At 45.8% G+C, this 15,353-nt stretch overlaps 1 protein-coding gene across 1 annotated transcript in view; it reads left to right on the top strand.

Annotated features, from left to right (window-relative positions):
* LOC139281110 (cytoplasmic phosphatidylinositol transfer protein 1-like) overlaps positions 1 to 15,353 on the top strand; it is a 284,745-nt gene that overhangs the window by 202,925 nt on the left and 66,467 nt on the right. Inside the window, exons 7-9 of the mRNA XM_070901063.1 lie at positions 4,019 to 4,090; positions 5,274 to 5,369; positions 9,863 to 10,018. Coding sequence (XP_070757164.1) covers positions 4,019 to 4,090; positions 5,274 to 5,369; positions 9,863 to 10,018 — 324 coding nt within the window. The remainder of the gene's footprint in view (positions 1 to 4,018; positions 4,091 to 5,273; positions 5,370 to 9,862; positions 10,019 to 15,353) is intronic.

Genomic DNA, 15,353 nt, shown 5'->3' on the forward strand with positions numbered 1-15,353 from the left:
AGCACCGAGATGAGGAGAAACTTCTTCACTCAGAGAATTGTGAATCTGTGGAATTCTCTACCACAGAAAGTTGTTGAGGCCAGTTCATTAGATATATTCAAAAGGAAGTTAGATGTGGTCCTTATGGCTAAAGGAATCAAGGGGTATGGAGAGAAAGCAGGAATGGGGTACTGAAGTTGCATGATCAGCCATGATCATATTGAATGGCCTACTCCTGCACCTATTGTCTATGTTTCTGTGTTTCTATATTAGGCCTCAGGCACTTCCAGATGTTCAAGGTAACAACATTAAGTTATTTAGAGCCGGGACTTGGAACAAAGAACCATCGGAGACTCAATTCATTTCTGCCCCTGAGTTCCTGCCTGACCTAGACACACATCCTTCATTTGTCAGGGCTATTAATTTGCGTCAAATTGAATCATCAGCCTGTTTGGATTGAAGAATGAAGTATAGACACTGTGAATGGAATCAATTCAAAATAAGTGCATAATGCTGGTCACATGGGCAGTGAGTAATTGCTGGCCTTTCAGTCCACAGCGGTGAATATAGACAACGCGACAAGTTGCCATTGAGTGCTTTACAAATTTCTTAGCTACGATGTAATGAATGATCTAGGATCAAAATATTTGACTAGCAAGAGAATGGAAGTGGGAACCACTTCAACATTTTTGTATGCACCACAGCTTGAAGATTAAATATTCTCTGAAATACAAGTTTGACAACTGCGAGATCGTGACGATTTCTCTATGAATGTCTTTTTTCTTTCCTCTTCCTCCAACGGGCAAGCTCGGCTTCTTGTTCTTCAAAGAATTAATTAATATTGTAATGCAAAAAGCTTACCTCCAACATAATAAATATTTAATCAACATAGAAAAAAGACATTAAACAGGAGAGGAATTTAGTTTCAGTCTTTCCTACCTCAAAAGAATTGCAGCAATTATTCATTAAGTTAACCTCGCCCAACCCTATCTCTGTCATCTTCTGCAACCCTCCGAGATCTCTGCGCCCTTCTAATTCTGGCCTCTTGCACATGCCCGATTTTGGTCGCCTCACCATTGGCCGCCGTGCCTTCAGCTGCCTGGGCCCTAAACTCTGGAATTCTCTTTATAAACCTCTCTACCTCCCTCACCTCCTTTTAGACACTCCTTAAAACCAACCTCTTTTGTTCCAATATCTCATGTGGCTAGTGTCAAATTTGTGTTTGATAACGCTCCTGTGAAGTATGTTGGGACATTTTACTCCATTGAAGGCGCTATATAAATGCATGTTGTTGTTGTAGGGAGCCCTAAATATAACGGGATTTGAGGGATCATCCTCATCTACCCTGCTGACTAGCAGCAGTACTGCAAATAATATGACTCAAACCCAGTATTTGCCTCACAGCCCCTGGTATGGTTAAAGGGAAATCGGGCTTGTCAGTGAGCGGGGCAGAATAAATGTAGTCGGCACTAGGATGTGCTCTATAAACTGTACTTGAAGCACCAATATTAATACCCCCATGTTCCCTCCTCCTATTAAGAATGGTCCACAAAGCAGCAAAGTAAGGAGTGGGATATGACCTTTACATCAGAGATGAGGCAGCACATAGGGTTGCCAACCCTCCAGGATTGTCCTGGAGTCTCCAGGAATTGAAGATGGATCTCTGGGATCCTGCTACCAGCAACCCAGGAGAAAAATCATAAAGGCATTGGAAATTTTTTTTTTTTTCATTTTATATGAACACTTCTGTTTATTAGTTAAAAAAACATTGGAGATGGAGAAAATAAAGGCTATTTGGCAGACAGTCAGGAATCCTCCAATCCTGCAATGAAGACTCTTTTCGCTTGCCAATTTGTGTGGGAAGGCAGGGCAGCTGCGAGCATGGCCATGTCAGGCAGACAATGGGGAGAGTGTGGGGTGCGGGGAAGTTGGAGGTGGGAGGTCATGTGATGAAGCCTCCCTGAATACGTCCAATGAGAGTTGGCAACCCGAGGAGCACATTAAATGTTACTGCCACGGCAATAAAATCTGCTACTAACGTGCTCTGCATTGTGCATTAGGCGGCAAATTAGTGCGAGTGATCCATCACACAGTAGGCTCACGATCTCAGTCCCGCTGTGCATCAAGCAGGGATTTGGTACTTTCCCATAGGGAGAGTGGGAAAATCTGAGGGAGAATCACTCCGGGCGACCCTGAGGCGATGAGAACCGACAGGGATTGTAATTTTTTGTCACGATAATCCGATTGGAAGAGATAGTGAAAAAAGGAGAGAAATGGGGCACAGAGACAACAATTGCATTTGTGGAAAAATGTCATTTGACTTGTAATTATTTTAGCTAGTTTCCAAAATCGTTGACAGTCCACCAACCACAACTGCCTTCAGTCTCTCCCAGTGTTGCCTCATTAAATAACGTTAGATTCAAAAATCATGACTTTTAATGAACTGAATTTACACATGGCCAGTGATGGGACAAATCATTCTGAGAGAAATGGCGGTTTTGGCAGCCACACAGGCACTCGCGTGTTGTGGTTACCATGGAGAACATCTGATGGAAAGGCCCAGTCCAGGTCCATGAACCTTGTCCGTACTATAATTAGAAAGCGTTCCTTTTGTTAAGGTCCTCAGAGTCATTAGGAAACCAAGAAATCAATCTCCAGCCGGGAATATCCGCATCATTCATATCAGCCTGCTGTTTGTACTAATGTGCGTCTTGACTGTTTGCCGTGCCTGTGTCTTTGCCTCCTATGGGGTTTTTTATACCCTTATTCTTTGCTGTCAGAGAAAAAAATGTTCTTTATGGAACAGAACAGAAAAGCTGTCAGCATGGTTCCATGCTAGATGCTGCAGCTGGTTAGATAGGTGATGCATTTACAGGTGAATATCATACCTACTGTACTTTATAGTGAGAATAATCCCTCTCTTATTGCCTGTCAAATCATATGGTTAGATTATAGAAGTCTTTTTACCCATCACTGTCTAACATGACACTCCATTCGCCCAAAAGACTGAGAACAGAAAATACTTAGAAATATCTTGGGTTACTTTATACTCTGCAGAGTGTGATCTAAGGCCACAATGTATTGTGGAGTTGAGGTGGCATTAACAAACCTCTTCAATTCACTGCCCTGTAACAATACAAACAGGAGTAGGCTATTCAGCCCTTTGGGCCTGTTGTGCCATTCAGTTTGATCACGTCTTTGCTCCATATCCCTGGATGCCCCTACCTAACGAAGGTCTAACGCTCTCAATATTGAGAATGCCAATTGTTCCAGTGTCCGCAGACTTTTGGGGGAGAGAGTTCCAGATTTCTATTAACCCTGTGCATGAATAATTGCTTCTTGATTTCCCACCTGGCGGCCTAGCTCTAAATTTAAGATTATGTCCAGAAATCACCATTATCATAACTATAGAACTAAAACAAAAGGATTTAGGTGTCAACATACTCCCTCTGGTCGGTGAGCACTGTTGACTGCTGCGGGAGTCCACCTTTTCAACGCTAAACAGAACAAGTGAATTGACTGATTACTGTTCTGATTTGCCAAGTGTGGTGAGGCCCATTGGCTCGAGAGCAAACATGCCTCTGTCTGTCTTGTCTCAATTGCCACTTGAGCCCATCTTCGATTGGGATGAAAGAAGAAATAAAGAACTTGCATTTATGTAGCACCTCTCACGACCTCAGGATGTACCAAAGTGCTTTACAGCCAATGAAGTACTTTTAAAGTGTAGTCACTGCTGTAATGTAGGTAAACTTGGCCGCCATTTTGCGCACAGCAAGCTCCCACAAACAGCAATGACATAAATGGCTAGATAATCTGATTGAGGGATAAGTTTTGGCCAGGACATTGGGGAGAACTCCCCTGCTCTTCTTCGAAATAGTGCCATGGGATCATTTACATCTACCTGAGAGAGCAGACGGGGCCTCGGCTTTAAAATGTTTCATCCAAAAGACAGCCAACAGTACTGCACTGAAGTGAGTTACTCATGTATTGCAGGTTTATGTAATCACTCACTTTTCCCTTTCTCCTCCATTTTCCCTAGTGCTCCTTTTTGCCGAAATTCTCCATTTACATTGAGACAAAATATGAAGACAACAACGGGTGCAATGATCACGTGAGTCCGTGTGCAGATCAGGGCATTGGACCACGTTACACCACATGCATTGTACTGTGGAGCTAAGCACATATTTATTCTAAACTGACATGTTTGTTTTTCCTGACTGAAGATTGACACGCCTCGACTTATATTTTCAGTATTTGTGATTTATGAAAAATCTGATGCTGCTAAGCTACTGAGGGCAAAGTCTTTGTAATTCTATGTCACCTCTGTACCAGGATCTTCAGTTCTCTTTCCTCTCTCTGCTCCCAGGGAAAATCACAAATCCTGCAGCTCAACCCCAAAGGCCCCAACACTGGGCTTCACCCAGAAACCCTGAGGGGTGGGGGGGTGGCGGATATTAGCTCTTCCCCCCCCCCCCCCACCGCTCCCCCTCGGCAGGATCAGAGGGGGTGAGTGGTTAAGATGGGGCATCTCCGGTTGCTGCTCCATTCCAGCCAGTTTCAGATTTTAAGGCCGCTGGTTTGTCAGTGAATGGGGTGTCTCGGATTCCTCCCCCCGCCCCCCCCCCCCCACCGGCCCCCACCACCCTCGGCACTCCGCCACAACCTTTCCCTCCCATGAGACCTTTCCGAAACCTCGCTTGACTTTACCCGCTTGCCAGCAAACCTTCCTTCGGTGCCAGTCTGCAGCCTCCCAACTGCCCAGACGTCTGCTCCCACCCGCCAGTCAGCTGCTGCTTTCTGCCCATTTCGGGTGGCAATCGACTGGCAATATGCACACGAGACCGGGAGGTGAAATACCCACTGCCCCCCCCCCCCACACTTTTCTATGGGGGTACCATTGGATATAGGCTGGCAAGGACTGGCACCTACAAGTAGCAGCTCCTCATTTTTGTTGTGGAGCTTTGGTAGATGGCCTTGAGAAAAACTGGGGGAAATTACTTGCTTGCAATTCACAGTAACAGAAGAGCTAACGGACAACTAGTGTCAAACCATTCTTTCGCAACCCCAGCAACCCAGCCATTAAAACCCATTTATAACGTCGTCATTCGTGTATAATATAAACAAAGAGGTATGGGCTACACCAGTATCCAGCTGCCTCCTCCACCCAGACTGGGAGGGCGTCAAGTCCAAAAGAAATGGAGGCCTCCATCTGATAGCAGTGTTCCGAATATCGCGTTACAGTCGAAGTGAGCACACTCAGTCACTCGCTCAATTCCTTTACTATATCCCTGCAGATTTTTGAGTCGGACAAAAACCACACAGATCACGAGGTGTGTTTTCTAGACATCGCTTATGATGAAATTCCAGACCGCTACTACAAGAGTTCAGAGGTGAGTCCCTTTGACAGCCTCAGGTGTAGAGGGATGAAGGCACAGTAATTGCTTTGCAGTTTTCAGCTCATGCCTGGGTTATTAAGCAACCTACACACACACCTACACACATACACATAACAGACCCACACACACATATACAGACCCACACACACACACACAGACCCACACACACACACACACGCACACCTATACACACACACACACACACACACACACACCTACACACAGACACACACACACACCTACACACACACACATACAGACCCACACACACATACAGACCCACACACACACACAGACACACACACACAGACCCTCACACACCTACACACACACACATACAGACCCATACACACACCTACACACATGCACACACGCACACACCTACTCACACACACAGACCCACACACACCTACACACAGACACACACGCCTACACACATGCACACACACACACACACAGACCCACGCACGCGCACACACACACACACACACACACACACACACACGCACACAGACACAGACACACACACACACACAGGCCCACACCCACACAGAGCTACACACACAGCTACACACACACACACACACACACACACACACACAATCTTGGTGCATAATTTTTCCACCTCCCTTGCTCTCTCATCAAACCTGTTGTGAATAGCTTTTGTTGGTTCTTGCCCCATTCTCTAAGTTGTCGCCTCCCGGTCACAAATTTCCTCACCTCTTGCGCACTGCTCGTTGGCTGAAATCCTGTTTGCTGGACCCGGCTAGTGTTGCTCATGAGCGAAACTCCAGCAGGATTATGTGTCCTGAAGTCTGCATGGTGAGTGACAATGGCAAATCTCTCTCCCTCTTTCCCATCCATCACGCAGCATCTCTACAACTTCTACAACTCACTAAAACAGGTGTCAGACAAGCACTGCCGAGTCACTTGCGAGGCAGTGTTAATGGTACCACAATCGGGAGTAAGGGTGCCCAGGCCATATTAACCTGATTTATTTTTTTCCCCATTTTTTCTACATTCACATACATATTTTGTGAGGCCGCTGTGCATTGAATTGTACCTGTGCATGTTTGTGTTGCTCCAATACCCTTGTCCATCTGTGCATCACTAAGCCGGCAATTGACTGGATCTCTCTCGCTCTCCTGCATGCGTGTTTGCGCTCCTATCTCATTGAGATGCGCAGTGCTCTGTTATCCCACCTTCAGTAGGTGGATAAGATGTTATGAAATAATGTTGCCTGAATGCAACTTCCTTGAATTTCAGAGAATTTATTTTTGGAACAGGCAAAGCAAAACTCTGCCACTGCTGTCCAGCACATTCCTGTATTCTTTATTGCATATTGTGACTTAGTGGGTTTGTTACTGGATCTATAATCCAGAGAATGCCAAACACTTCCTGTCAGAAAGTGCAGGAAGAGGGGGAAGGGGAATGGAATGCATGTCACCTTCAGTCACTCTTGAAAGAAAGACTTGCATTTATACAGCACTTTTCACGTGCTCAGGAAGTTCCAAAGCGCTTTACAGCCACTTGAGTACTTTTGAAGTGTAGTCACTGTTGTAAAACACGGCAGCCAATTTGCACACAGCAAGGTCCCACAAACAGCAATGTAATAGTGGCTAGATAATCTGTTTTAGTGATATTGGTTGAGCGATAAACATAGAAACATAGAAAAATAGAAACTAGGTGCAGGAGTAGGCCATTCGGCCCCTCGAGCCTGCACCACCATTCAATAAGATCATGGTTGATCATTCACCTCAGTACCCCTTTCCTGCTTTCTCTCCATACCCCTTGATCCCTTTAGCCCTCTTGAATATATCTAATGAACTGACATCAACAACTCTCTGCAGTAAAGAATTCCACAGGTTAGCAACTCTCTGAGTGAAGAAGTTTCTCCTCATCTCGGTCCTAAATGGCTTACCCCTTATCCTTAGACTGTGACCCCTGGTTCTGGACTTCCCCAACATTGGGAACATTCTTCCTGTATCTAACCTGTCCAGTCCCGTCAGAATCTTATATGTTTCTATAAGATCCCCTCTCATTCTTCTAAACTCCAGTGAATACAGGCCCAGTCGATCCAGTCTCGCCTCATATGTCAGTCCTGCCATCCCGGGAATCAGTCTGGTGAACCTTTGCTGCACTCCCTCAATAGCAAGAACGTCCTTCCTCAGATTAGGAGGCCAAAACTGAACACAATATTTCAGGTGAGACCTCACCAAGGCCCTGTGCAACTGCAGTAAGACCTCCCTGCTCCTATACTCAAATCCTCGAGCTATGAAAGCCAACATGTCATTTGCCTTTTTCACCGCCTGCTGTAACTGCATGCCAACTCTCAATGACTGATATACCATGACACCCAGGTCTCATTGCACCTCCCCTTTTCCTAATCTGCCGCAATTCAAATAATATTCTGCCTTCATGTTTTTGCCACCAAAGTGGATAACCTCACATTTATCCACATATACTGCATCTGCCATGTATTTGCCTACTTACCTAACCTGTCCAAGTCATCCTGCAGCCTCTTAGCACCTCCTCACAGCTCACACCGCCACCCAACTTAGTGTCATCTGCAAACTTGGAGATATTACACTCAATTCATTGAAATCATCTAAATCATTGATATATATTGTAAATAGCTGGGGTCCCAGCACTGAGCCCTGCGGCATCCCACTAGTCACTGCCTACCATTCTGAAAAGGACCCGTTTATTCCTACTCTTTGCTTCCTGTCTGCCAACCAGTTCTCTATCCACGTCAATACATTACCCCCAATACCATGTGCTTTAATTTTGCACAACAATAACTTGTGTGGGTCCTTTCAAAAGCCTTTTGAAAGTCCAAATACACCACATCCATTGGTTCTCCCTTGTCCACTCTGCTAGTTACATCCTCAAAAAATTCTAGAAGATTTGTCAAGCATGATTTCCCTTTCATAAATCAATGCTGACTTGGAGCGATCCTGTCACTGCTTTCCAAATGCGCTGTTATTTCATCTTTAATAATTGATTCCAACATATTCCCCACTACTGATGTCAGGCTAACCGGTCTATAATTCCCCATTTTCTCTCTCCCTCCTTTTTTAACAAGTGGTGTTACATTAGCTACCCTCCTGTCCATAGGAACTGATCCAGAGTCGATCGACTGTTGGAAAATGACCACCAATGCATTCACTATTTCTAGGGCCACTTCCTTAAGTACTCTGGGATGCAGACTATCAGGCCCTGTGGATTTATCAGGCTTCAATCCCATCAATTTCCCTAACACAATTTCCTGAGTAATAAGGAATAATGATTTCCTTCAGTTCCTCCTTTTCGCTAGACCCTCGGTCCCCTAGTATTTCCGGAAGGTTATTTGTGTCTTCCTTCGTGAAGACAGAACCAAAGTATTTGTTCAATTGGTCTGTCATTTCTTTGTTCCCCATTATAAATTCACCTGATTCTGACTGCCAGGGACCTACATTTGTCTTCACTAATCTTTTTCTCTTCACATATCTATAGAAGCTTTTGCAGTCAGTTTTTATGTTCCCTGCAAGCTTACTCTCATACTCTATTTTCCCCCTCTTAATTAAACTCTTTGTCCTCCTCTGCTGAATTCTAAATTTCTCCCAGTCCTCAGGTTTGCTGCTTTTTCTGGCCAATTTATATGCCTCTTCCTTGGATTTAACACTATCCTTAATTTCCCTTGTTAGCCACGGTTGAGCCACCTTCCCCGTTTTATTTTTACTCCAGACAGGGATGTACAATTGTTGAAGTTCATCTATGTGATCTTTAAATGTTTGCCATTGCCTATCCACCGTCAACCCTTTAAGTATCATTCGCCAGTCTATTCTAGCCAATTCACGTCTCATAACATCGCAGTTACCTTTCCTTAACCTCGGGACCCTAGTCTCTGAATTAACTGTGTCACTCTCCATCTTAATAAAGAATTCTACCATAAATACTGGCCAGGACACCGGGGAGGACTCCCCTACTCTTCTCTGAAATAGTGTTATGGGAACTCTTCCGTCCACCTAAGAGAGCAGACCATGTCTCATCCAAAAGACGCACCTCTGACAGTGCAGCACTCTCTCAGAATATGTGTTCATATTCCTGGTGTGGGACTCCAGGAACCCAAAACCTTCTAACTCAGTGACAATAGTACTACCCACTGAGCCATGGCTTAACACCTTAATAGTAGGGAACCTATGGCCACCATTGTGTGAAAGTCACCTTCCTGATAGTGGAATGGCAGGCAACAAGATGGACACTTGAACAGAGGAGAAACAAAGAATAGCTGTTATTACCCCATCAGCTTAGCAATGGCCTCCTCCATTGTCTAAAGCTAATCCGGTTTGTTTAATTTCCACTTGCCCTTTAAAAGCTTTTTTATCATGGATAATGGATTTTTCAAGCAGATTGCCTGATGATTTAAGCATTGCCTGTGTATGGCGCATCTTTTAAACGGTTCCTATTTGACATTTAACCTACAGCTGAATGTCTTGTGTCAACAGGACCTCAGGTATTTTGCCTCAGTGAAAACAGGACGGGGTCCCCTAAAGGAAGGTTGGAGGGATGACCCCTCACCCGTCATGTGTTCATATAAACAAGTGACAGTCAAATTTGAAGTCTGGGGACTTCAGACAAGAGTGGAACAGTTTGTTCAGAAGGTAAGTGCTACTGATAGATAGTTATGCTTAAATAACTGATCGTGGTTGTTACTTAGTATCTCGTGATTCTATTTACGTCTGATGTGTTTTACTTACCTCAGAATGTGTTGTCATTAATTATCGCAATGCGATTCTACTTGTATTTAACTTCCCACACTACCTCCACCATATAAATATAAATTATATAACTAAGTGCTTAACTATAGGCTCCGTCCACAGATTTAAGGCCCAATTTTAACCCTGCTCACCCAGCAGTAACAAGGCAGGCAGCTGGTTAAAATGGCGGCTGGGCCTTCAATACTGCATTCCCGAAGCGTTCGTACCCGTCTCCATTTTAACTGCTGCCCACCACAGACCTCAGAGATATTTAAAGGTCAGAGTTCAATGACGTCATTGGCCATTTTAACTGCTGATCGCAGCAGTGAGGCTCGGGAGGCCTGGCCACACCAGAGAAACCAGGCTGCAGGCAGCATCGTGGCCAGAAGAAGTCCAGGGAAATCTTATTCATTCATTGGTTATAGGTTTCCTCGTGGGCCAGGAGGAGCAGGAGTGGTTGGCTCCCCACCTCCGCCCCTACCCTCTGCACTTACACCCCCAGTTAAAATTGGGGCTTTATTCCCCTCCCCCCCTCCCCCCCCCCCCCCACCTCCCTGTTCTTTATCAAATGTTCAGTGAAGTCTGTCAGGTTAAAAACCCAGATAAGTGCAGCATGTGCTTGCTCTGTGACACTCCAGTGTGTCGACACCACTGATTATAAAATAAAGGGGCAGAGGAAAGATACAACATTCCACGGGGAAAAACATTTTAGTGTAAGCCAAAGCTGTGAAAGAATGGAAGACTTCAACTATGGGACCTGGGATTTGAGACTGTTCTGGACTGACAGGGTGAACATCTCCTCTGTTCAGAGGCAGTAAATATACTGAGCAGAATGAATTTACGCAGTGCCCACCTAGTTCCTGACCCCCAGCACCATGGGAAAACGATCTAGAAAGCTGCAAATTCAGTTTAAATTTAAACTTCACAGAAACTTACAGCACAGAAGGAGGCCATTCGGCCCGTTTTGCCTGTACTGGCTCTTTGAAAGAGCAGCCGTGCTTAGACCCACACTCCCGCTTTTTGTCCCTAACCCTGGAAGTTCCTCATTCTCAAATACCTGACCAACTCCCTTTTAAAATCAGCCTCCACCACTTTTACAGGTGGAGCATTCCAGACCCGACAACTCTCTGAGTGAAAAAAATTCTCCTCGTCGCCCCTCAAGATCTTTTGACCAATGCTTTTAAATCTATGACCCCACTCGCCGGAGGGAATCGTTTTCCTGTATCCACTCTATCAAAACTCATCATCTTGAAAACCTCGATTTGGTCACCTCTTGACCTTTTTCTGTTCCAACTTTTCCAATCTCGCTTCACAACTGAAGTTCCTCATCCCTGGTAACATCCTGGTAAACCTCCTCTGCACCTTTCCTGAGGCCTTTACCGACATGTGGTGCCCAGAATTGTCCACCATATTCCAGCTGAGGCCTGAGAACTTGGAAACTTTTGGTCGAGTGTTTCACAATGAAACACTCCATACACAGTCCAATAATGAAGACATCGTCAAATTGCTGTTGCAAGATCAACTCTGTCCTCCGCTCCACTTCCAAAATAAAGCGACAACCGTGGAAACCTCGGGTAGTTAATTCAGGGGATCCTATTCGTCAAGTTCAAGATGACTCTGACAATGGTCAGTTTTCTCCCCCACATAAGATGGCCTTCAATTGCTGGGTATACTTTCTGCATTTAATCATTTCCACTGACCTTCCCTATCTTTAAAGAAAAGATGTACTTGGATTTTAAACAACCCTGAAGGAATTTTCTGAAGTAAACTTTTATCAGCTATTAAGTGAAATCACTTTATAGGAAGGGATTAAGGGAACACTGATAAATACAAATGCCATGATAACTGTACATGGCTGTTGTACAAGTGGCCTATTTATCACTTCAGCTGGGATCCAGCACAGCTGACCTCCTGAAGTTCAGCTTCAAAAAAATTAAACTCAAACGCAGGTTTATTCTCTGAATGGCTGAGCCATATGGAACAGGAGGATCCCAGGTTTGATTTGCCCGTCTTTGCTGAGGTACTTGGTGTTAGCACCCCCCTCTGTTTTAAGGAGAAGAGAGAGAGCTGGGGTTCCTGCTCCTGATTGTTACCCACTAATCCCTGTTTGAAAACATGCATGGTTTACTGTCCAGGGGGCAGTTTTAATCGGACTCACCCAATGGGAAAATTGATGGTTTCGAGTGCTTCTGCTTTTACATCCAGCCTCATCTCTGCTGAAGTGAATGGAGAGTAAATGGTGAGGAGTAAAACCAGCATTGCACCCAATCCCATGGGATTCCCGCCTGGGGATTTAGGTTAAAATGACCCCCCCCTCCCCAAGTGAGGCCAGGATCAAACTCAGCTGTGATGGCCCTCACGGTCCAATAGCCTGCCACACAGACGAGACTCTCACGTGAGTGATGGGGAACAGGGTGAGATACGTGAAGACACCCTGCACCTATGGAACTGTGCTGCATGAAACAGGAAAAAGCCTTCAGGAGAATAATTGCTGAGAAGGTAAAAGGGCAGGTTGGAGGCTCCTATATTGGCAGTAAAATAAGGGCAGCACTGAATACTGTTGACCTTCTCGGATTGTAAAAGGATTCCTTTCAAAGTAATGCCTGCAATGAAGATGTGAGCGTGTATGTGCGCAGTCACAATGAACTCAGCCTGGAACATTTCTAATCAGACAGTCGCTGTTGGTAATTAGAACATTTCAAAGCCTGTGAGGCTTGCTTCAATCATATTCCTCCCTTCTCTTGCAACCCTCCCCCACCCCCCCTCCCCACCACAGCAACAAAAACTCCACAGAACATGTCCCATCCTTTGATTGAGGGAAGGCAATCAGTTCACTGATCTCGGTCAGTGCTGCTCTTCAACTTCGATATCCATTTGAGTAGTGATTCCGTCAGTGATTTAAAAAATATATATATTTTATATATATGTTACTCTATCCCCCTGCAGCCCCTTGCTCCCATACTGATGTCCCAGCCAAGATCCAGAATTTGTCCCGTGGGGAATCAATCATTGGTCGTGTGCTCCACCACTCTGTGAGTCTCTTCGAACATGTTGTGGGTTTGGAATCAGTATCTTGATCATTTTTTTTCAAAAATATACTTTATTCATATAACATTTTCACAATACACTGAAAAATAGTTCAGTACCTTGCGGTCAGCAATTCCATACAATTCGTTTGGATGCTGACAGCAGTTCCATACAATGCACTAGCGTACATTTCATTTCAAGGTACAGTTTAGTACAATCCGCAAATCACGTTACATGTAGTACTGTGCAACTAAGGGTATTACATGGAGCAGATGAGAACAGGTTTACATTACATTCCAGGATACATTTCAATACCTATCACGAATCACGTTACATGTAGTACTCTGCAGATGAAAGCAATACACGGAACGGATGGGGATACATTTACATTTCTTTACAAGTTACTAAACAGTGCAGAGACTTTCATTATACATGGCACAACACAGGTGTTTTCAGTACATGGTGCTCTATGTATACAAGCAGATTAACAAGTACAGCCCGAGGGGGTCTGATTCCATCCCCTGGGTTTACCGTGGCGGAAGGGCCTTAAACTTTGGCTCTTCCCCATCGTGCCTTTGCGGCGACTGCACCAATCTTTAGTGCGTCCCTCAGCACGTACTCCTGGACCTTGGATTGCGCCTGTTAGCAACACTCGGCCGTGGATATCTCCTTACTGTGGAAGACCAGCAAGTTTCGGGAAGACAAAGTGCGTCTTTCACCGAGTTGATGGCTCTCCAGCAGCAGATGATGTCTGTCTCGGTGTGCATCCCTGGGAACAGTCCGCAGAGCACAGAGTCGTGTGTTACGGAGCTGCTTGGGATGAACCTCGACAGCAACCACTGCATCTCCTTCCAGACCTGCCTTGCAAAGGGGCAATCCCAAAGGAGATGGATGACTGTCTCGTCCGCACCACAGCCTACTCGGGGGCAGAGTGCCATCTCTCTGAAACCCCAGCTGTGCATGAAGGATCTGACACAAGCTACGTCTTGGTTCTTGTGTGAAAGCTCTGGCGATGAGACATTCTGCCAAACGAGTTCAACAGTCTGCTCGGGCAACCGTCCGACAGGATCCATCATCTTTTGTAGGGCGTCCAGGACCTTGCGTGCCGACCACTACTTTATGGCCTTGTGGTCAAAGGTGTTTTTTTTTAAAAACATTTCCACGAAGGACAGGTGCTGAGGCATAGTCCAGCTGGTTGGAGCGTTCCGCGGCAGCCTAGCCAGACCCATCCTTCGCAACACCGGGGACAGATAGAATCTTAGCACGTACTGACACTTGGTGTTTGCGTACGAAGGGTCTATGCACAGCTTGATGCAGCCGCACACAAAGGTGGCCATCAGGATGAGGGCCACGTTCGGAACGTCCTTTCCTCCACTGTCCAGAGATTTATACATCGTGTCTCTGCGGACACGGTCCATTTTCGATCTCCAGACGAAATGGAAAATGGCTCGGGAGTTTACCACGGCACAGGAGCAGGGTATGGGCTCCCGAGAGCACCTCACTCCTGATGACCAGGTTCTTTCCTGCAATGGAGAGTGAGCGCAGCTTCCACCATCCCAGTTGATGTTTCGCTTTAGCGATACGCTCGTTCCAGTTTTTGACGCACGCCCCGTCCGCTCTGAACCATATTCCCAAAACCTTCAGGTAATCTGGCTTAACGGTGAAGGGAATAAAGGATCGGTCGGCCCAGTTGCCAAAGAACATGGACTCGCTTTTGCTGCGATTGACCTTCGCACCCGAGGCCAATTCAAACTGGTCGCAGATTGTGAGCAATCTGCGAACTGACTGCGGATCCAAGCAAAAGACGGTGACGTCGTCCATGTACAGGGAGGTCTTGACCTGAGCGCCTCCGCTGCCTGGGATCGTCACCCCTCTAATGCTCACATCCTTCCTGATGGACTCGGCAAAGGGTTCGATGCAGCACACAAACAAGACAGAGGAGAGGGGACAGCCTTGCCTGACTCCAGACCTGATCGGAAAGCTTTCAGTTTCACACCCGTTGATTAGAACTGTGCTACTGATGTCTGTATAGAGCAGTTGGATCCAATTGCTGATACCCTCCCCAAACCCCATTTTGGAGAGCACTTCCATCAGGTACGTGTGCGATATCCTGTCAAAGGCCTTCTCCTGGTCCAGGTTGATTAAACAGGTGTCCACCCTCCTGTCCCGCACGTAGGCAATCGTATCCCTGAGTAGCGCAAGGCTATCAGAG

This window comes from Pristiophorus japonicus, chromosome 15 (assembly GCF_044704955.1).
Source record: "Pristiophorus japonicus isolate sPriJap1 chromosome 15, sPriJap1.hap1, whole genome shotgun sequence".
NCBI classification, from domain to species: Eukaryota; Metazoa; Chordata; class Chondrichthyes; family Pristiophoridae; genus Pristiophorus; species Pristiophorus japonicus.